At 34.6% G+C, this 24,176-nt stretch overlaps 1 protein-coding gene across 4 annotated transcripts in view; it reads left to right on the top strand.

Annotated features, from left to right (window-relative positions):
• LOC101973713 (complement factor H-like) overlaps positions 1-16,367 on the top strand; it is a 72,980-nt gene extending 56,613 nt beyond the window's left edge. For 3 of the 4 annotated variants that reach the window (XM_078022684.1, XM_078022685.1, XM_078022686.1), the window contains 4 exons: positions 2,747-2,929; positions 3,318-3,527; positions 11,895-12,077; positions 16,116-16,367. In XM_078022684.1, the coding sequence (XP_077878810.1) occupies positions 2,747-2,929; positions 3,318-3,527; positions 11,895-12,077; positions 16,116-16,324 (785 nt within the window). In that variant the 3' untranslated portion in view covers positions 16,325-16,367. The remainder of the gene's footprint in view (positions 1-2,746; positions 2,930-3,317; positions 3,528-11,894; positions 12,078-16,115) is intronic. The other variant, XM_078022687.1, reaches the window with a different exon arrangement.
• The last annotated feature ends 7,809 nt before the right edge of the window (positions 16,368-24,176 follow it).

Raw genomic sequence — 24,176 nt, forward strand, 5'->3', positions numbered from 1 at the left:
TGGGGCCAAATCATAACAGTTTTCTCCAATTTTAATATTAATAATTTTAGTAACCAATAACACCCTATTTTTTCCATTTTCTCTCATTCAGATTTGGATTTTTAAAGTTTTAATTTTTAGCTTTGCCAACTTTCTGTCTTCTCATTTTTTAATTTTGTCATTTTTTTTAACTTTATGGTTTTCTTCCTTCTAAAGACTTTGAGTTTAATTTTACTGTGACCATTCACCTTTATTTTATTCATTTTTTTCTGTGCATGGTATGGGGGATAAAATCCAGGGCCTTGCACCTCCATCACTAGGCAAGCATTCCATGACTGAGCTATATCCCTAGCCCACTGCTACCATTTTAAGTTAGAAATTAGTGTGTGTATTTAAATCACCATACATTTGAAATAAAAACTTCAAATTTCCACTTTTTACAGACCTGCCCTAGCTGTGTCCCAGAGTTACTTATATAAATATGTATATGAATATCTAACTACGTATTTTATAAATAAAATGTACATTTATTTAAAAATGTATTTATTGATAAAGTTAAATTTTGTATACATATTATACATAATTTATATTTAATTGGTATTCCATTTGAAATGTATTATGATTTTCTTTGTGATTTGTCCTTTAGCCCAACAATTATTATTTTGAAGTGTGCTCTTTGATTTTCAAATATTTATTTTTTGTAGATAACTTATTCTTACCAGACTTTGTAGTTATTTAATTCTGTTCTCAGGAAACTATGCAATACTTCAATATTATGATTTCTTTAAAAAGTTCCACTCTATGTTTCTATCTTATTTATAGCCCCATTTTCACATTAAAATATGCATTTATGAGACTGGGGTTGTGGCTCAGCAGTAGAGCACTCGCCTCACATGTGTGAGGCCCTGGGTTCAATGCTCACCATCACATAAAAATAAATAAATAAAATAAAGATATTATGTTCAACTACAACTAAAAAATAATTATTTTTTAAAAATATGCATATATTCTAGTAGTAATATAAGGTTAAAGTGAATAGTGGTTTTCAAATTTATCCATATTGTTTCAAAATCTTTTACCTTTTTGTTCAGTAAGTCATAGCATGAAGAGTGTCAATACTGCTATGTAGGATTAGGGATTTGCCTTTTTCTTCTTTATTTCTGCCTATTTTTATGTATTTTGATATTTTTAGACATGTATTCAACATTTGTTCTTGTGAAGTAACCATTTTTATAGTTATAAAATATTTTTTCCAAGTTTTTAAACACTTATCCTAATTTTATACTATCTAATTTTAAGGTAGCCAGGTCATTAAAAAACTGATCATATCTGTGTGATACAGGAAATCTAGATAAATTTTAAATAATCTACTTCCTAAAGTATTTTCTCTAAACTGAAAATTAAAGTAATGAAAAGTGCTAACTACATATCTTAAATGCTCATCTTGCAAATTTGTAAAATAGGAAAACAAACAAATAACTTCCTTATCAGTTGCTTACTACCAAAAATTACTGTAAATTAAATTACAGTAATTGTAGTATAAACTGAAATCTATGGAACAGATTTAATGCAGAGATACTTATAGCATTAAAATATACATTAGAATACCAAGAACAAAATAAAAGCAATATATAAAACAATCTAGAAGCCAAATAAGAACACACTTAAGGCAAATGGGAAGAATAATTAAATATTATTAATAATTGAGGAAAATAAATGTATGAAATTATGAAAATATATAATGAAAGCATTGAGAAATATGTCAAAATATTTAAGAATAGAAATTAGAAAACATTATTGATAAAATATGATTCATATTGCCTTAAACAGAAACAGAAACCTTGGAGTAAATAATAATCATGAATCAAGTTTATTCAGTAAAATATCTCTAAGAGCTATTAACAGCATAACAAACACTTGAAAAGATTTACAGTATTTCCCAGTGTACACTTGCATAAGGCTTTTAATGAACTAAAAAATACAGTAAAATAGGAGAAAGCAAGCTCAAGAAATCAGAGGTCCAATTGCTTTCAGATTCATCCAGAGCCCTCTCCCAGTCAAAAGGGATATAGTTCATCTTCACATTATAAATCATCAAGATACATCTGAGGAATTTAGCTTCATGAGAACTGAGATATAAGTTTGCAGAGGGGTATTTTATACCCTACTAATTGTGTAACTACAGTTAAACTGTGTAGTCATTAAACTGAAAAAATACCCTGAATTTATATACCCCTAGGCAATGTAAGTGTGCTTCTAAATGGTAGGTTCAGAAGGGTTGAAACTTCAAATGGCACACTGTAAATTATTTGCAATTATGGTTAATGATCTAGAAGCAATACAAATTGTTAACTGACTTCAAATTTTTACTCTAGTTAATCAGCTTCTGTTGGTAGATTTCAAAAGGGTTTTAATACAGTCCCAATACATTTGTTCATGTATATTTCTAAAAACACCTTCATTGCATACTTTATTTAATACTTGTGATTAAAAATCTATTAATCAGTTAAGATTATCTAAAGATTACAAATAATAAATTTCTTGTAAATAAAGAAGTTTGCTTAAAAAAGAAGAAATGGGAGGACCATCAAAATAGGTAATGTTAAACTGCCATCCAAATTGAAAAGTATAACATATATAAACATGGAACATAACTACATCATCACTTGTGATACATAGTTATTGAATGTTATAATTTTTGAAAAGTATTTTAATATATTTAAATTACTATTTTTTATTCAAGAAATCTAATTTTAATATTTTCTAGAAGTGGAGATAAACTTCTGCCCACCTCCACCTCAGATTCCCAATGCTGAAGATATGAAAACCACAGTGAAATATCAGGACGGACAAAAAGTATCTGTTCTTTGCAAAGAAAATTATCTGATTAAGGAAGCAGAAGAAATTGTGTGCAGAAATGGAAGATGGCAGTCAATACCACACTGTGTTGGTCAGTACTGTGCAACTTGCTTTATAACATGCTTTCAATTGAAGTTAATAATCCCCTCTGCTTTATGTAAATGAAAAAGATGAGGACCTTTTCTCTATCTATTGCACTTGATCCTAATAAGTTATGATCTAGGTACATAAACCAGTCACCAATTTTCATTTCTGTGAACAAAATTGGACAACTCTTTGGGATATTATGTAACCAGCAGACAAATTCCTCCTCTTTATGAATATTTTTCATATAATAAAATAGACACAAATCAAGGGAGATTTGGGGCAATAGGATGGCATAGATATAGTGATGACAGACTTAAAAATCGTATTTGATTTTAGTTTTAATTTAAACATTTTATTTATGTTTGACCCTTTGATTTCTGTTTTTCATACAGAAAAACTTTCATGTTCTCAACCACCTGACATAGACCATGGAAGAATTAGTCCATCTAGATCTTCAGAAGAAAGGAAAGAAGCAATTGAATCCAGACAGTATGCACATGGCACTAAATTGAATTATATTTGTGAAGATGGTTTCACAGCCTCTGAGGAGGATGAGATAACATGCTACATGGGCAAATGGAGTCCTCCACCTCGGTGTGTAGGTGAGGACTGCATGAAAACTCGAATTCTGATTTGAGAATACAAATACTTAAATAATTGAGAGTACAAATAATTGAATATAATATGCTTTTGTCAAAGTCAGGGTATAGAATAATATAGATTATAATATGTATTTAATCATTTAAATACTTTACCATTAAAATACTATTGCATTATTGAATCAATCCTATTTCTATTAATTTTTTATTTATATTAATTAATTTTATTATAGAGTCACTTTTTAATTTGGCATTTTTTTTCAAAAATAAAACATGTAGTGAATTTAAGTTTATGTAAGTTTTAGTGTCTGCTTGGCAAACAAGATTATAAATATTTAAAAAATATTTTCCTTACAATGTTCCTTCTGATGTCTTAAAATACTTGGTAAATCCATCTCATCAATTTATTCAATGTTATTCATTCTGAGTATGTTTCTGTTTATCACTCATGGTTGATTAGAGAATCTCTGGTGGTGTCTTAAAAGCATCAACATTTTTTAATTTCAATTTCTTGCACATGTTTTTGTTTTTTACCTTTTATTTTATTTATTTTTTATTGTTGGTCCTTCAAAACATTACGTAGTTCTTAATATATCATATTTCACAGTTTGATTCAAGTGGGTTATGAGCTCCCAATTTTACCCCGTATACAGATTGCCATATCACATCAGTTACACTTCCATTGATTTACATATTGCCGTTCTAGTGACTGATGTATTCTGCTGTCTGTCCTATTCTCTACTATACCCCCTCCCCTCCCCTCCCCTCCCCTTTTCTCTCTCTACCCCCTCTACTGTAAATCATTTCTTCCACTTGTATTATCTTGTCTTACCCCTCCTTTCCTCTTATATGTAATTTTGTATAACCCTGAGGATCACCTTCCATTTCCATGCGATTTCCCTTCTCACTCCCTTTCCCTCCCACCTCTCATCCCTGTTTAATGTTAATCTTCTTCTCAAGCTCTTCGTCCCTACCCTGTTCTTGGTTACTCCCCTTATATCAAAGAAGTCATTTGGCATTTGTTTTTTAAAGATTGGCTAGCTTCACTTAGCATAATGTGCTCTAATGCCATCCATTTCCCTCCAAATTCTATGATTTTGTCATTTTTTAATGCAGAGTAATACTCCATTGTGTATAAATGCCACATTTTTTTTTATCCATTCATCTATTGAAGGGCATCTAGGTTGGTTCCACAATCTTGCTATCGTGAATTGTGCTGCTATGAACATCCATGTAGCAGTGTCCCTGTAGCATGCTCTTATTAGGTCTTTAGGGAATAGACCCAGAAGGGGAATAGCTGGGTCAAATGGTGGTTCCATTCCCAGCTTTCCAAGAAATCTCCATACTGCTTTCCAAATTGGCTGCACCAATTTGCAGTCCCACCAGCAATGTACAAGTGTACCCTTTTCCCCGCATCCTCTCCAGCACTTGTTGTTGTTGGACTTCATGATGGCTGCCAATCTTATTGGAGTGAGATGGTATCTTAGGGTGGTTTTGATTTGCATTTCTCTGACTGCTAGCGATGGTGAGCATTTTTTCATGTACTTACTGATTGATTGTATGTCCTCCTCTGAGAAGTGTCTGTTCAGGTCCTTGGTCCATTTATTGATTGGGTTATTTGTTATCTTATTGTCTAATTTCTTGAGTTCTTTGTATACTCTGGATATTAGGGCTCTATCTGAAGTGTGTGGAGTAAAGATTTGTTCCCAGGATGTAGGCTCCCTGTTTATCTCTCTTATTGTTTCTTTTGCTGAGAAAAAACTTTTTAGTTTGAGTAAGTCCCATTTGTTGATTCTAGTTGTTAACTCTTGGGCTATGGGTGTCCTATTGAGGAATTTGGAGCCCGACCCCACAGTATGTAGATGATAGCCAACTTTTTCTTCTATCAGACGCCATGTCTCTGATTTAATATCAAGCTCCTTGATCCATTTTGAGTTAACTTTTGTGCATCGCGAGAGAAAGGGATACAGATTCATTTTGATGCAAATGGATTTCCAGTTTTCCCAGCACCATTTGTTGAAGATGCTATCCTTCCTCCATTGCATGCTTTTAGCCCCTTTATCAAATATAAGATAGTTGTAGTTTTGTGGATTGGTTACTGTGTCCTCTATTCTGTACCATTGGTCCACCCGCCTGTTTTGGTACCAGTACCATGCTGTTTTTGTTACTATTGCTCTGTAGTATAGTTTGAAGTCTGGTATCGCTATACCGCCTGATTCACACTTCCTGCTTAGCATTGTTTTTGCTATTCTGGGTCTTTTATTCTTCCATATGAATTTCATGATTGCTTTCTCTATTTCTACAAGAAATACTGTTGGGATTTTGATCGGCATTGCATTGAACTTATAGAGGACTTTTGGTAATATCACCATTTTGATGATGTTAGTTCTGCCTATCCATGAACAGGGTATATTTTTCCATCTTCTAAGGTCTTCTTCAATATCTCTCTTTAGGGTTCTGTAGTTTTCATTGTATAAGTCTTTCACCTCTTTTGTTAGGTTGATTCCCAAGTATTTTATTTTTGGGGGGGATATTGTGAATGGAGTAGTTGTCCTCATTTCCGTTTCAGAGGATTTGTCGCTGATATACAGGAATGCATTTGATTTATGCGTGTTGATCTTATATCCTGCCACTTTGCTGAATTCATTTATTAGCTCTAATAGTTTCTTTGTAGACCCTTTTGGGTCTGCTAGGTATAGAATCATGTCATCTGCAAATAGTGATAATTTAAGTTCTTCTTTTCCTATTTTTATGCCTTTAATTTCTTTCGTCTGTCTAATTGCTCTGGCCAGTGTTTCGAGGACTATGTTGAACAGAAGTGGTGAGAGAGGGCATCCCTGTCTTGTACCAGATCTTAGAGGGAATGCCTTCAATTCTTGCACATGTTTTTACAGTTTGAGAGGTGGACATACATGAGAAAGGTGGACTTAAGAAGCCTTTATGCACATTCTCTGTGACTTTATAATAGCTTATTTATTATTATTTCTTTTCAAAAACTGTGAAATATCAAAATTGACTTATAAAATTGAATTTTGGAGTTGTGAAACATGGATTCATTCTTTCATTATTTTATTTTTTAGGACTTCCTTGTGAAGGAATTTTCTATTTGTTGAATTTTCTATGTTTTGAAAAGTATTGCATTCCTAATGGTGTCGTGTCTCATGAGTTAGACAGTTACCCATAAGAACAAGAAGTTATTTATAATTGTTCTGAAGGTTTTGGAATTGATGGACCTGCATTTATAAAATGTTTAGGAGGAAAATGGTCTTCCTCACCAGAATGCATAAGTACATTGTATTTAATTTTATAATATGTGTGATAGATTCCCTCATTCAAAGTATAAATAGTACAAATAAGAAAGTAAGCTGTAATTCTAGAATTTTACAAGGTACCTGAAGTTTCTTGAATCTGGCAGAGAATTATAGCCTAATAATTAAAAAAAGTTTGACACTGTGAGCCAAATTGTTTCACTTTCACATCATTTTGTGTGAACATTTAGCATCCTCTAATATCAATTCTCAGAATTCTTATTTCTCTCTGTTCTAAGAGAAACTGGCCCCTACTCATCCATCTCATGCTCAGTTCATCACCAATCTCACTACAAAATACATATTTCATAAAACTTTGAAATAATTATTGTAAGTAGTTCACATTTGCAGAAGCCAAAAGTAGAAATACATAATACATTTGGCAAGTGTGGGCAAAAAATAATTTGAATGTAAAAATCTGATCTAATCCATTAGAACTACTAATATTTCTTCAAGCATTATTCCTATCTTATACATTTGATAAATTTAGAACAGTTCAATTTAAGTCAAAACATCGTATTTTGCCAAGTTGTCAGAAGTATATTATTCATTATTCATTGGATCTATAGGTAGCTAAGTATTATTTAGAATATTATTACATATTTTATAATTTAGTAAACAAATACATATTTTTCTGTTTCAGGAACAGATTGTTTTAATTTACCCAACTTTGATAGTGCCACGCTTTTAGGAGAGAGGAAAGAATCATATAAGTCAGGAGATCAAGTGACTTACAGATGTCCAAAATTTTACCAAGTGGATGGGTCCAACACTATAACATGTATTAATGGCAAATGGATAGGAAAGCCAATGTGCAAAAGTACTTTGATGGCAATATAAATTTATGTATAGTGTCTTATGAAATATTAAATTTTCTATACCATTTTAAAAATGAGTATAGATTAATTTTCAGGCCAAGACAAAGTAAGTTTAAGATTAGAAATGAAAGGTGCTAATTAAATATACAGTGGTTAATCTCACAGCCCAATGGTTCTCAGAGTGTGGTCCCTAGATCAGCAGCATCAAATTTTTGAACAGATTTTTATGAATTCAAATGAAAATTCCTGAGCTCATCTTAGGCCTACTGGGAAAAAAAGGATTTTACATACTCCAAAATTTGGGAACCATTGCTATAGCCTGTTACTACTATCCATGCACCTAAAACTCTCTGAGGAATTACACATAGTTCATCATAGTATCCAAAAGCACTTATAAATAAATTTTAAAAGCTATGTTTCTATAAATATAGGTGTACTTTTCTGTTACTTTCTCACATCTTTAGTTTTTTAATTGATAATCTTCCTCTTTTTAAACTTTAACTTAACTATTTTTTTGCTTTTATTGGAGCATTATAGTTGTACATAACATTTTTGAACTGTGTTTTAAGAATAAAAAAATATTCTTCAAACTGTGTTCTTAATTCTTGACTTATTCTCTAAAGAGATGCCTCTTTCAGTTTTTATTTTAACAGGCTAAAAAGTTAATTATTGAGCAAAATAATTGTATACCAAAGAGTGATGTAATATAATCTTATTACTCCTTTTTTGCATTTTAAAATTCATGTTGCACTTATGGAACTTGTAATATTTGTTGTACTCAAACCAAGTGGAAATATTCAGGAACTTTCATTCTCAGTGTCTTTCAAGGGGATAAAATATCTATCAGTGTTCTAGCAAAGGATAGAGAAGAGATTTAAAGGCATGAAAGATTAGCTCTGACAAAAAAATATTGCTATATCTTCTTTTCCTTGTGTTACATGTGAATTCATTAAAATCAGAAAAGTTCTTCATGACAAAGAGGAACTACTTCAATCCTATTTAAAATGTATTTGGAATTTTATTCATTGATTAGCTACTCAAAATGAACACCAGGTGAAGACACTTTCTTTTCTTTCTATTCAGATATTTCCTGTGTGAATCCATGCAGAGTGTAAAATGCTAACATAATATCAAACCAGATGCTTAAGTATCCATCTGGTGATAGAGTAGGTTATGAATGTATCAAACCTTTTGAAATGTTTGGGGAAGTAGAAGTGATGTGTCTAAATGGAACTTAGAGTCACCTCAGTGTGAAGGTAGAAGTCCATATTTTCTAATTTTTCTTTGCTTGAGGACATAATGATTTTGCTAAAGATTTATTTTCTGGAAAAATGAACTAAGAAATATGGATCTAGCAATATTTTTTTTGTCAGAGCTAACCTTTCATGCCTTTAAATCTCTTCTCTATCCTTTTCTAGAACACTGATAGATATTTTATCCCCTTGAAAGCCACTGAGAATGAAAGTTCCTATCTTGCCCTATTTGCTCTTTCCCCTAGTATATTTAGATCATTTATATTTAAAATAAATATAAAATTTAAATATATGTTGATAAAATAAAGTCATTCTCATGGATTATATTTTTCAAATGTAAATAATATGATTTTGCTAAAGATTTATTTTCTGCAAAATGAACTAAGAAATATGGTATATTATTTTCAAGATACATTTGACCAAATTAATAGACCAGTTACAATCTGAGAAAATTCCTCATCTTAAACATTGAGACAGTCAGTACATTTTGACAACTCCAAGAGATATCCACTTTGAGAAACAGAAAATAGGTCATTGAAGATTGATCATAGAATATGATATACATTTGGGCATCTTCAGTATATAGCGTATATTTGAAAATATGTGACTGAGGCCAGCCAGGGAATCACTATATTTATAAAAATAAGTCTGGATATTTGGTCCTCAGCATTCTAATTTTTAGAATTCAGGAAATGAATAATGAAGATATTACATCATCCATTTCTATTTTTAAAAAATGTTTTTTCCTAATTTACTTTCTCTTACTTTACTTTGATTCTACCATTTGCTAATGGTGAAGTCAGTCTTATGTACACCACAGAATTAGGTTTACAAATCTATCTTGCCCTACTTGCACTTTCACCTAGAATATTTAGATCATTTATATTTAAAATAAATATTGGGCTTTTTGTTTCTTGTTTTATTTATTTTCTCTATTTCTCATTCTTGTTTCTGATCTCTTCCATTCTTTTCAGGGAACATTTTAAAAGATTTCATTTTGATTATCTTTCTGTTTTTGAGTGTATCTCTATGATAGCTTCCCCCACCACCTTTCTTTTAAAAATTGTTGCTTTAGGAATTACAATATATACATAATATATTTGCAACTTACCATTCTACTAGTAACGGCATTTTATTTTTGATCAAAATATGGGAACCTTATTTCCATTTAAATCCATTTACCCTTTAGTGTTTTTCTTGTTCATACATTGAACATTGTTACCAAATGATATAAACTTCTTTCAAACATCAAACATAAATGAACAAACTGAGGAGGGAACAGTGTATTATGTTATATATTCTTCCTTTTAGCAATTACAGGAGAGAGAAAATGACAATGTAATTGATAAAAGAAAGAATATATAATATAATAGACTTTTTCCTCCTTAGTTTGTTCATTTGTTTGATAGCTCAATTATCCTTTCTTCCCTCTTTCTGGGCCTCCAGCATTTTCTTTTCCTCTGAAGTTCTCTGAAGTTTGATTGATTCATTGACTGATTTTTTCAGTCTATTTTCACACTAGGTAATTTATGTTGTTATATCTTGAAGTGCATGGATTTATCCTTCTGCAGCCTCAAACTCTTCAGTCTGTCCAGGGAGACATTTTGTTTTGTTTTTAATTTGTTATATTTATCTGTTCTAAATCCTACTGAGCTTTTAAGAAACATTGACTATCAATATCTTTATCACATCAGTATTCTCTTTTATTCTCTTTTTTGTTTTTAAATGTTTCTGATCCTTAATATGATGAATAATTTTTAATTTTACACTTGATATTTTAGGTATTACATTTGAGACCCCCCCCCATTTTATTTAAATTTCCTGTTCAGTGCTTCTCCCTTACAGCCATGCTGGATTTAAGTCCAGATTTCTCATTCAGCCTCTACAGACAAACAGGATCTGTTCTGCCACCCCTATATGTGGGTGGTCTCTGGTCATTATGTTTTTATTATTTTCTCTAGATTAGGTCATGTATTGTTTTAAAGATCTCTTAGTCTTGCAAGGCTGCTCTCTTCCTGGTCCTTAAGTTAAAGGGATGAGACTCTGCATGAGCTTTTTTATTTATCTCTACCTGATATCATTCTTGAGATCATCAGCCTTCTCCAGTGCTCCATCTAGAACACACAGGAGCCCCAAAGTGAACTCATATAGCAACCTATTTGCCATTCCTTGAGTCCTGAATAGCCAGAGTGAATTCTCTGTACCTTCTAGAGTCTTTTTATATTGGCATTTAAAAATTACTATGTCCAAGATTATAAATTATACTTAGCAAAAGGGGAAGGGAGGGGTCTTGGGGAGAGGAAAGACAGTGGAATGAGATGGACATTATTACCCTAAGTACTTGTATGAAGACAAGAATGGTGTGACTCTACTTTGTGTACAGAGATATGAAAAATTATTCTCTATATGCATCATATGAATTGTAATGCACTCTGCTGTCATACATAAAAAAATTAAAATTTAAAAAAACTCAACATACAAAACCTGAAAAAAAAGGAATAGGTAACAATGATTTTTACTCATCTTGTTCAAATTAGGAAGACAATATTTCCCTATTATTCTCTACAAATTTACTTCCTTCGGACTTTTTTCAAGGAGTTTTTGTTTCTTTTGTAATAAAAAAGAAAATTAAAAAGAAGTCAGTAGGAACACAATAAATACTGAGTAATGTCATATATAATAACAAGAAACTTTCTTAGTTTGTCCTCACTGTCTACCTGTTCAGGATTTATATGTTAAGACACGTTTTTTAGTATTGAATCACTACAAAGCAGACACATTTGTCGATGGTTTATATGCGCCTTCAGTGAGAGGAAAAGAAGAGCTTAAAATGTAACTCTCATTTTCTATGATTAAGATTTCTGTGAGCAATCATTTGTTACCAGAAATCATAAAATCTTGATGCTATCTAAAGTGATGTGTTTGTCCTGGCTTTAATTTTATCCTGTATTTTGATTTGTTCTCTCCATAAATGAAATGGTATTTTTCCAGATTCCTCAGGAAAATGTGGACCTCCTCCACCTATTGACAATGGAGACCTCACTTCATTCCCATTAGCAGTATATCCTACGGGATCAGCAGTTGAATATCAGTGCCAATCCTTATATCAACTTGAGGGTAGCAAGACAGTAATATGTAGAAATGGAAAGTGGTCAAACCCACCAAAATGTTTACGTAAGTACTTCAGTAATCTCATGGGACCTGGGAAAATCAGCACCTTGAGTATGATACTTTTCTGTGTAAAATAGCAATAATTCACATATTAAAAAAGAAATATTGTGTGGAATGCTTCTCTACCAAGTATTCATATGTGAGGAAATAAAGATTAGTAAGTTATTTTTTTAAAATAATTAATACAATTATATATTTTTTAAAATTTTTATTAGCATGTAATAGTTGCCCTTATTAATGCATATATTTCCATATATGCATACACTCAGCATGATCACATCGAACCTCTATTTACTCACCCTACATCCATTCTCAATCTCTATTGGTCACTATTCTACATTCAGGTCACCCTTTTTAATATTCCGTATATAAGAGGGAATGTATGGGACTTATCTTTCTGTGTCTGGCCTACTTTGCTTAACATAATGTCCTCCAGTTTTTTCCATTTCGCTGTGAATGACAAGAGCCAATTTTTCTTCGTAGCTGAATAATATTCCCTTGTGTAAATATACTACATTGTCTTTATCTCCTCACCTATTGATAAACACATGTTCTCATTCAATATCTTAGCTACTGTGAATAACACTGCATGGGCATGCAGATATCCCTTTGGTATGCTGATTTCTTTTCCTGTGGATATGTACCCAGAAACAGGATAGCTGGGTCATAGGGCAGATCTAATTTAAGTTTTTGAGAAATCTTCTGCTCTCCATAATGATCTTACCAATTTAAATTCCCACCAAGAGAGTGTAAGTGTTCTTTTTTTCTCACATAGTCACCGACATTTATTAATTTTAGGGTTTATTAGTAATAATAGACCTTCTAACTGGGGCGATATGGTATCTCATTGTAGTTTTCATCTTCATTTCCCTGATGGCTAATGATATTGACTGGGTTTTTTTTAATGTATTTTTGACTGTTTGTACTTATTTGAGATATGTCTATTCACAAATCATTTGCCCAATGTTTAATTGGATTACTTGTTTTTAGTTTTTTTTGAGGTCATTATACATTCTAGATATTAACCCTTTGTGAGATGCATAGCTGGCAAGTTTTTTCCCATTCCATGGCTCGTCTCATTCTGTTGACTATTTAGCTGTGCAGAAGGTTTTCAATTTAATATATCAACTTTGTCAATTTTTGCTTTTGTTTCTTGTGCTTTTGTGATTCTATCCAGAAAATTGTTGCTTGAACCAGTTTCTTATTTCTCCATATTTTCTTCTAGTAGTTTTAGAGTTTTCAGGTTTTACATTTAAGCCTGTGTACATTTTGAATTTAATTTTGTACATGGAAAGAGAAGTCAAGATTCAATCATCTGGGGCTGGGGATGTGGCTCAAGCGGTAGCTCACTCCCTGGCATGCGTACGGCCCGGGTTCGATCCTCAGCACCACATACCAACAAAGATGTTGTGTCCGCCGAGAACTAAAAAATAAATAAACATTAAAAATTCTCTCTCTCCTCTCTCACTCTCTTTAAAAAAAAAAAAGATTCAATCATCTGTATGTGGATATCCATTTTTAGCATCATTTATTGAAGAGGTGGTACTTTATCCAATGTTTTCTTTTTTGGAAACTTTGTTAGGAATCAGCAGATACAGAGGCATGGATATATCTATATGTATGCATGTATGTATGTATCTATCTATCTATCTATCAATACACATATATATGGAGAGAGAGAGAGAGAGAGAGAGAGAGAGAGAGAGAGAGAGAGAGAGAGAGAGAAGGAGAGTGTCTGTATTCTGTACCATTGGTGATTGCATCTGTTCTTATGCAAATACTATGCTATTTTGGTTGCTATGGTACTGTAGTATGTCTTGAAATAAGTTATTGTGATGCTTACAGCCTTTGTGTATTTTTTTCCTCAAGATTTCATTAGCTCTTCAGGGTCTTTTGTGTTTCCATATGAATTTTAGAATTTTCTTCTCTAGTTCTGTGAGGAATAGCATTCATATTTTAATGGGAATGGCTTTTAATCTGTAAATTGCTTAAGGTATTATTGCTGAAGGAATATATGTTTAAAGTATTATTACCAACACTAATTCTTCCAATCCATGAGCATGGGGAATTTCTTATTTATTTTGTATCTCCTTCAATTTCTTTAATCAGTGTGTGGTAGATGTCTTTTGTTCTTTGCTGTTTTGTTTGCTTGTTTTAAAGATTCATGAATGGGATTGCTTTTCTTATTTGGTTCTCAGCACATTCATTATTGGTGTATTAAAATCTCACTGATTTTTGCATATTGATTTTGTATCTTGCTACCTTAATGACTTTATCCATTCTAATAGTCTTTTGGTGGAGTCTTTGGGTTTTTCTATATATTTAAACATATCATTTGCAGACACAAATAATTTGACTTCTCTCCTTCCAATTTGTATGCCCTTTATTTCTCTTATTTCACTGTTCTGACTAAAATTTCTAGTACTATACTGAATAAGAGCAAGGAGAATACATTCCCTTGTTCCTGATCCTAGAGGAAATGTTTTCAACTTTTCTCATTTCAGTATATTGCCTGTGGCTATGTCTTGTATGGCCTTTATTATTCTGAGGTATGATCTTCCCAAACCTTATTTGCTTAGGACTTTTATCAGGAAGTGATGCTGAAATTTTTCAAATGCATTTTCCATATCTATTAATCGCATGATTTTTATCCTTCATTCTGTTAATGGAATGTATTATGTTTATTGATCTGAATATATTGAACCCTTGCATCTCTGGGATGGAACCAATTTGATTGTGGTGAATAATCTTTATGATTCTCTGTTGAATCACATTCAGATTTGCTCAGATTTGCTCATATTTTATTGAGAAATTTTACATCTATGTCCATCAGGGTTACTAGTCTACAGTTTCTTTTATCTTGTGTTCTTGTTGCTATGGTACCAGGGTAATGTTAGCCTTAGATAATGGGTTGGGAATGATTCTCTCTAAAATCTTTTCAACAAATTTAAAAGAAATGGAATTAATTCTTCTTTAAAGATTTCGAAAAATTAATCAGTAAAAGCCTCTAGTCATGGGCTTTCCTCAACTTCTATTACCGATTCAATCTCATTCAATCTCTTCTGGATTGCATGTTTTCATGGTTTAATTTTGGCAGAACCTATGTGTCTAATAATTTACAAATTTCTTCTAGGTTCTCTAATTTGTTACCATACATTTTCTCATAGTAATCCCTAATGATTCTTTGTATTTCTGAGGTATTGTTGTAATGTCTTTCATTTTTTTTCATCTCTTATTTTGTTTGGGTCATCTTTTTCTCGGTTAGTCTTATTAAAGGTGTGTTCATTGTTCTTACCTTTTATGATAACCAACTTGTTGTTTCATTAGTCTTTTCTACTGCTTATGTATGTGACACCCTCTCTATCTTATACATTTTGTAACTGAAAATTTATAGCGTTTGACCAATATTTCTTTTCTCTCTCTCTCTCTCTCTTTCTCTCTCTCTCTCTCTCTCTCGTCTGGAGGTGGAAACCAGGGCTTGTGCATGCAGGGCAAGAACTCTACCAACTGAGCTATATCCCTAGCCTTTTGACCAATATTTTAATTAAAGAAAAACCAGCCAGTCATGGTAGTTCACTCTTGTAATCCCAGAAACATGGGATCCTGAGGCAGGATAATCACAGGTTTAAGGCAAGTCTCAATAATTTAGTGAGACCTTGTCCCAAAATAATAATAATAAAAGAAAGGAATGTGGATGTAATTCAGGGATAAAGTGCCCCTGGTTTCAATCTCCAGTCCAAAAAAGAAAAACAAGATCAGCCATGATACCATAATGGTTTTACACTCTAAAATGCTAAGGTCTTAATATGATAAATGATCTTAAGAATTGGTAATAAAATATAATTATCACACATTAGCCACCTAATTCTTACATCATTTACTATTTTAACTTTATTTTAATCTATCTGTTATTCATACAGAATTTGTTCAGGAAGAGTTTTCAGGAAGAATTTCTGAAATATTAAAACCATTCTACTTGAAAACCCCAAAGTCTTGGTAAAAGACTCATTTCTAACTTAATATTATACTCATTTCTTTCAGATGCATGTGTAATATCAAAAGAAATCATGGAAAGATACCACATTACCTTCAGGTGGAAAGAACAGCAAAAGCTTTATGCTTCATCAGGGGACACAGTTGAATTTGTGTGTAAATATGGATATTCTCCATCAACTCAAAGTCAATCATTTCTTACAAGGTGTATTGATGGTCACCTGGAATATCCCCTTTGTATGAACAGATACTCTTAATCTCATTAAAATGTGCACTTAAATTCAGAATTTTTATTATTAATCTAGTTTTCAATTTTATTTTAAAATATTGTTTAACTCATTTTTACTCATAAATTAGAATTTGTGTTGAAACGTGCTGATGTGTTTAGAATCTGAGAGGCTAGAGCCCCACATCTTAAAAGCACTGCATTCAAATTTGGCAAACCAAAGTGCCATGCATCCTATTCATAAAACATCTGTGGCAAGAAATTAGATGCAATTACTTCATGCTTGTCTGTATCCATCATTCTCCAAACTGAAAGTTTTCTACATAACTTTTGGGACTCTCTGTGGAACAGAGTCTCAGAAAAGATAGAATCTCCATCTTCAAAATTATAAAATTCAGAAAGATCTAAATACCAAACTAAGTAATGACTTATATTAGTCAAAAATATAATCAATCACTGATTATTACTTATCCATAAGCAAATGTAAAAAGATGACATGTGAGCTTCTAAAATATATGAATCTAGTACATTTAACTATGTAAATAAATCATAAAGAGGAATAGAAGCTTAATTGGATATATAACTGTAAAACTATCATAACTGTTACTATATAACTATAGAAAAAATGATTGGCAGAAAATGCAATAAAATCTGTAAAAACTATATTTGTGCTTAGAGATGAGAGGATTTACTTGTTTAATTCCTTTAAAGAGACAGTCTCTAAATTATGGTGATTTAATTTGTAATTTTTTTTTACTGTACAGTAGTATGAAAGTGACATGTATTCAGTAGAAATTGTACTTTAATCTGTTTCTGCGACTAGAAATACATGGTAGACAACTTTTATGGTTAAGCATCCAACTGGCCTTGTAATCAAAAAAGTGAGCAATCACTATACTACAGGTTACTGTTCTGCTAAGCTATGATATATTATAGGTTGGTATATTAAATGCATGTTCAACTTAAAAAATTTTTGATTTATCATGAGTTAATCAGGATGTAACATTCTAAATTGAGTATCAACATTTATATTAAATTGTACAATTTTTAAACCTTTAATATACTCAGTTTTGAAATTTGAGAATAAGTCATTTTAAGACAATAATGCCTAAAAACCAAGGTGATCATGTGGAGAAATATAAACACCTTATTGGTAATGATCTCAAGGTCAAATAATGCTTTAATGGATTTTTTGTTGCAGAATTTTTTTTTCTGTTTTTAAAGTTTCAGTAGCAAGATCTTGAAGGGTAATTTTATATCTTTGCATTTCAGACAGCACTATTTAGTTAAAATCACTTTGTCTAGAAACATTTTTTATTTTTAAAAAGCTATAATCTTCAGATGAAAATAAAGATAAAGATAAAAATGTACAAAACTTTAGGGTGATAAATTGTTACCTCTTATTGCATAAAATCATAAAGCTTATATTAAATGCTTTCCTCTTGTTTGAGATTCTGATTTAGATAAATTGAATTGAGACAGATTTTTCAATTTTAATGAAATTGGTTATAACAAGCAAGTAATCCTTGTGTTTAATTTTAACACCTGAATATACTTAACTCAGTCCCATTGGGCCACTATAACAAATATAACTTGTCCATTGTGGCTTATTTTAAAAAGACATATCTTTCATACAGTTCTTGGAGCTGAGATGTCCAAGATCAAGGCACCAGCTAACTTGGTGTCCCAGGAGAACTTATTCTGTTTTGCAAATGTCGTCTTCTCACTAGGTAGAAGCGGCAAGGAAGTGCTCTAGTCTTTCCTTGTTAGGGCACTGTTTCTACTCTTGAGGATGGAACCCCATCTCCTATTCACCTAAAAAGACTTCATCTTCTAATATGCTCACTGTGGTCACTAGGAATGAAATGGTGACATTTAGGGGGACACAAACATTCAGGACATAGAAGAGAATAGGGAAGGAAAAAGACAGTCCGTGCCACAGAACCAAAAGGCAGTAGTAGTGTTTAGTCTTCTCATTCACAGAGGAATTTCAGCCAAACATTGGAAGACAGAGATAAAAAAAAAGGTCATTTCATACACACACACACACACACACACACACACACACACACACATGCAGACACAATTATGAAGCCTGGTAAGATGGTGCCCACTTGAAATGCCTTCAAAGGTTGAGATTGAGGACTTGGGAGCACCATTTTGAAGTTCATCTGGGAAACAGTGTAGAGCTAAGGGGTCAAGTTCTTGTGTGGTATATTAGTCTCCGGTGTCCACAACTAGTGGGATGAAAAAAAATGTAAGGAAGAAAGAAGGAAGGTAGAAAAAAAAGGAAGGTGGTAGTAGGAAAGCTGGGGGAAGGAGGAGGTACAGTTGAGTTTACTCCTTCTTCTTTTCCACCTCTTGAGGACAAAGCAAGGAAGCCGAGTGAGGGAGAAGGAAGCTAGTTCTGTGCACACACCAAATCTCCTGGCCACCTGACCTTGGATTCATCAGACCCTGGAAAACCCAGAACTTGAACGCTTGGATTTATTGTGATGAGCTAGCCTAAGATGGCGAGGGGCAGGAGTGTGACAGGGCAAGGCCTCTGGACACACCTGTGTTTCTCTGTGCCACGGCAGGACCCATTTGTAGAGTCTAGGATTGGTGGCCTACAGGTGTGTCCTGGATCGCTTTGCATAGTTGAAAGCACTGCCTTGGGGGTTCCAGGGTTCCTGGAGAGGGAGGTGTCTCAGAAATTCTGGGGGAAATGTGGACCAAGGCACATTTGCTCTCAGCCTGTTGGAGTGAAGAAGCTGGACCCGGGTGTCTTAGGGGACAGGGCATTGTGTGAGGGTGCGGTGATGTGAGTGAAGGGCCACCACATTAGGACACCAACCTCCCTGAGGCGGCAGACAAAGGAGGGTGGAGGTGCTATGGGCCGAAGGCCAAAGGAGCTTTGGGTGTTGGGACCAGACACACCAGGGCCATTGGAGCCCACTACTGGTTTTGGTAGGTGCGCGAGACACTGTGGGTGGGCAGGACGCACCTATCCTTGAGCTTGTGGACTTTGATCTTCACATCATGACCAGTGCCAGGTCCTGGGGGCCAGAACCCCCAGGGAGAGGATCACCATGGGCCAGGCAGGGCGCACAGGGCCATTTGTGGCCAGGACCTCACAAGGAGCGATTGTCAAGGCATTCCACAGGGCGTTATAAAAGGCAGGGGCCACAGCTGGGCTTCGTCCATTGTGCAGGAAGCTCTTGGTGGTGACCTGTCGGACTCCCAGCTAGTTAGTGCGTTTGGTGGTTGGTGGTTTGGCGGTTCTGGTTTGTGTCTTTGTTCTTTGATTTGGGGTGTTGTTGTGTTGTTTTAGTCTTGCTTTGTTTGTTGGGTTTTTTTGTTGTGTTGTTTTAAGGTAGCATCCTCGGGTGGCGTGCCCGCTCCTGATGTGTAGACAGAGTAGTGAGAGTCAGAGTAGGGCGCCCAGGAGCCCCCAGTGGGGCCTGGAGGCCAGCTCGTCCTCGGAGGATGCCCTGAAGGGCCAGTATGAGGTGCTGAGGTGCATCGGGCAGGGCAGCTTTGGCACTGTGAGGCTGGCCCGCCACATCCTGACGGGGGCGGAGGTGGCGGTGAAAACCGTGCGCAAAGGCGAGCTGGACCCAGCCTTCCTTAGGGTCGAGGTAGCCATCATGAAAGCCCTGGAGCACCCCAGCGTGGTGCAGCTGTTCCAGGTGATGGAGACGGACCGCGTGTACCTGGTGATGGAGTACGCTGGTTGGGGCCAGCTGCTGCAGTATATCCCACATGGGGTGGGCCTGCCAGAGCCAGAGGTGCGGCCCAGGGACTGTTCGAGCAGGTGGCCAGCGCCCTGCGCACGTGCCACGCCCAGGGCATCGAGCACAGGGACGTGAGGACGGAAGAGGCTTTGTCAAGCTATGCGACTTCGGCCTGGGCTGCCAGTTCAGGCAGGGAGAGCTGCTGGACACGGTGTGCAGCACGGTCACCTACTGGGCCACGGAGAGGTTCCTCCTGGAGGAGTATCATGGGCCCGCGGTGGACGTGTGGAGCCTGAGTGTCGACCTCTACTTGATGCTGACGGGGCACCTGCCCTTTGAAGGGGTCACCTTCGAGGAGCTGAGGGACCAGGTGCTGCACTGCTCCTGGGCCTTACCGGCCCACGTGTCCCTGCAAGCTCAGGACCTGGTGGCGGAGATGCTGACCGTGGACCCCATGGACAGGCCCAGCAAGGCTGATGTCACGATGCACCAGTGGCTGAAATGGGGTCAGAGCCTTTTGTGATTGCTGCCAGGAAGTCCCGGTGCCGCTTCTGCCCAGATCCCTCCACAGTGAAGGTCATGCTTGACCTGGGTTTCCACCTCACTAACACCTGGACGTCCCTGAAGGGCCAAAAGTTTGACGAAGCCATGGCAACATACCTCCTGCTCAGGCACCAGCACTCGCAGGTGGTGGGCTTCACGGTCCAGCGGAAGTCTGTGCACTTAGGGCTCCAGCCCAGGTCCTCTGCGGGTTCTCTCCCAGCCACTGTGTTGGGGACAGCACATTCTGGGAACAAGATTAGCAAACAGTTCTTAAGATTTCAACAGTGTTTTGTTAAGCATACAGAAAAACGCAATGACAAGTACCTATTTTATTAACCTTTCACCGTGAAATATTTTATTAAAAACATTTTATTAAAAATGTGTATTGAATACTGCCCTGTAATATTATGTTTATTTGGCACAAAGGCATCTGTAGCTATTATCTTATTAAGATATGTTTACCCTTAGGACTATGAAATTCATAACAATAAAACATAGCAGGGCCAATTACCACCTAATACAATTACCAACTCTATAATATTTTTTTTCTTTTTATTCCTGAGGATTTTGGTGCTCAGAGGTGCTCTGTCATTGAGTTACATCGCCCACCTTTTTAATACTTTTTATTTTGAGACAGGTTCTCACTAAATTGCTGAGGCTGTCCTCAAACTGTGACCCCTCCTGCCTCAGCACTCTGAGTCTCTGTGATTACAGGTATGCACCATCACACTGGATTTTGTAGGCTCATGTGGAAGCTCAACATTCCTGCAATTCCAGCCCACCTCTCTAAAGTTAAGCCTCAGGGACTGGGAAGGCTGAGGCAAGAAGATTGCAAGTTTCAGGCCAGCCTGGGAAATTTAGAATTTTAGCAACACTGTAAGACCCTGTTTCAAAATAAAATAAAAGCTGAGAGAGGTGACCCACTCCTGTAATCCCAGCATCTCAGGAGGCTGAGGCAGGAGGATCAGGAGTTCCAAGCCAGCCTCAGCAAAAGCGAGGCACTAAGCAACTCAGTCAGACCCTGTCCATAAATACAAAATAGGCCTGGGATGTGGCTGAGTGTCCCTGAGTTCAATCCCTAGTAACAACAACAAAAAAAAAAAAAGAAAAAAAGAAAAAGAAAGAAAGAAAAGAAAAGAAAGAAAGAAAGAAAGAAAGGAAAAAAAGAAAAAAATGCAGAGAATGTAGCTTAGTGTAAAACACCCATGGGTTCAATCCCCATTACTAAACAAAGAAACAAAAACAAAGCATAAACAAAAAATTTAAAAACCAGCAGATGGGCCTTCAAAGGAAAGCTTAAAGGCAAGAAATCAAAAATAGCCTGGAGTCATGCTCATATTTAAGGCTGGAAGGAGAAGAGACTCAAATGGTGGCACTGTCCAATATCATAGCCATTGTCCACATGTAGCCATTTATAGTTACATTTTTTCCATTTCTTAACTTTTAAAAAAATTTTATTTTTTTATTGTCATTTGTTTTATATGACAACAGAATGCATTACAAGTAATATTACATATATGGAGACCAACTTTTCATATCTCTGGTTGGAAACAAAGTATATACACACCATTCCTGTCTTCATACATGTGCTTTGGATAATCATGTCCATCATATTCCACCATTATTTCTAACCCCATGTTTCCTCCCTTCCCCTCCCACTCTATCTAGACTTTGTCTATTTCTCCCCCTTCCTACCTGACTATGAAACAGCTTGATGCTGGTTGTTTTAATGAATCACAATAATAGTCATTATTTATCAGGTTGTTAGTGTGTGCCCAAAACTGTTAAAACACTTCATAAACTAGATTTCTTTTTAAAGTCATGTTTGTGGAGATATAATTTATATATGATACAATTTACCCCATTTAGTTTAGAGTTATATGTATTTTGATAATAAAAATATAAAAAGTGACAATGTGTATATATGGATATATGGTACTACCAGCAAGGTACAGAATGTTACCTTGTTCTCCTTTACTTCTTTTTTTTAAACAAATAGAGAAATTAATTTTAATATATTTCATTTAACCCAATGGATAACCGATATCATTTGCAAAGAAAATAATTGTTAGCAAGATATTTCATGTTCATTTTCTTAGTCCTAGTAATTCTCTGGAATCTAATGTCTATTTAACACAGAGCACACCTCAATTCAGACTACACACACTTCAAATACTCAGTGGCCTCCTGTAACCAATGGCTGCCATATTGGCTCCTTTATCCATCTTTCACCTTTGTATGAGACACATGCTGTAGGCTGCATGATAAGTCTCCTTGTTATGTGGTTTCTTGTTGCATTCCATCAGAAAAAAACACCAAGGAGATGAACTTAAAATATACAAGAGCAAGGTGTTTTATTCCTTCCTATAAGACTCTATTACAGACTGTGAGTTGGTTTCTACATGCTTTTAGTAGGAATAACTTCAATTAGGTCACCTTCTCCTACAAGATTTTCATAATGGCTCTCTCTTACTTCACCTCCTACCTCTCCAAGTTTACAGAAGGAAAGGAGCTTCACAAAATTTATTAGTTACCCTCAACCTTGCCCTTACCTTTATAAATACCTTACTAAACAATTTTTCGTCTGATTCATCTTTTCCATCTTTGAATCTTAAATAATGGCTTTTTAATTATAAGAGAGTAAATTATACCTCTTCTCATATCACAGGCAATGTATATACACATACTAGATTAATTATATATTAAAATATAACATATAAAATGCTAACATTTTTAAAGAACATATTTATATAACTTTATGAGGAGAAATGGGAAACAAAAAATATGAAATAAACAAAAACCTGAAAAATGAGATATTGTTGTTTAAATTTTTATGTGTAAAAATTTATCAAAAAGAGTTGAAAGAGACATGAATTGTATTACAGGTCATTTTCGTTTATTTTTGATATTTATTTTTGACTTGGTTTCTCCTTTGGTTGGCTTTTCCTTTTGTAGTTCTTCCCTTTACAGATTTTTATTATTGTTTTTTATTTCCTCCTCATGGAATATTTTGCCAAGAATGTTCTACAGTGCAGGCTTTCTTGCTGTAAATTCTTTTACTTTTTATTTTTCATGGAAGGTTTTTATTTCATTGTCAAATTTGAAGCTTAATTTTGCTGGATATAAGATTCTTGGTTGGCATCCATTACCTTTTAGAGCTTGGTATATATTGTTTCAGGATCCCCTGGCTTTGAGACTCTTGGTTGAAAAATCTGCTGAGATCTGAATTGGACTTTCCTTACAGGTAATCTGATTGTTCTCTCTTGCAGCCTTTAAAATTCTATCCTTATTCTGTATGTTAGGCATTTTCATTATAACATGTCTTGATGTAGATCTGTTGTAATTTTGTACATTTGGTTTCCTATAGGCCTCTTGTATTTGATTTTCCAGTTCATTCTTCATGCTTGAAAATTTTTCTGCTATTATTGCATTGAAGAGATTGTACATTCCTTTCCTTTGAATCTCTAAACTATCCTCTATCCTGAAAACTCTTAAATTTGGTCTTTCGGTGGTATCCTATAATTCTTAGATATTCTATTCACGGTTCATTACTATCTTCCCTGTGAGGTCTTTTAAGATTGTATATTGTATCTTCGTTGTCTGAGGTCCTGAATTGCAAGTGAT

This window comes from Ictidomys tridecemlineatus, chromosome 10 (assembly GCF_052094955.1).
Source record: "Ictidomys tridecemlineatus isolate mIctTri1 chromosome 10, mIctTri1.hap1, whole genome shotgun sequence".
Classification (NCBI taxonomy): Eukaryota; Metazoa; Chordata; class Mammalia; order Rodentia; family Sciuridae; genus Ictidomys; species Ictidomys tridecemlineatus.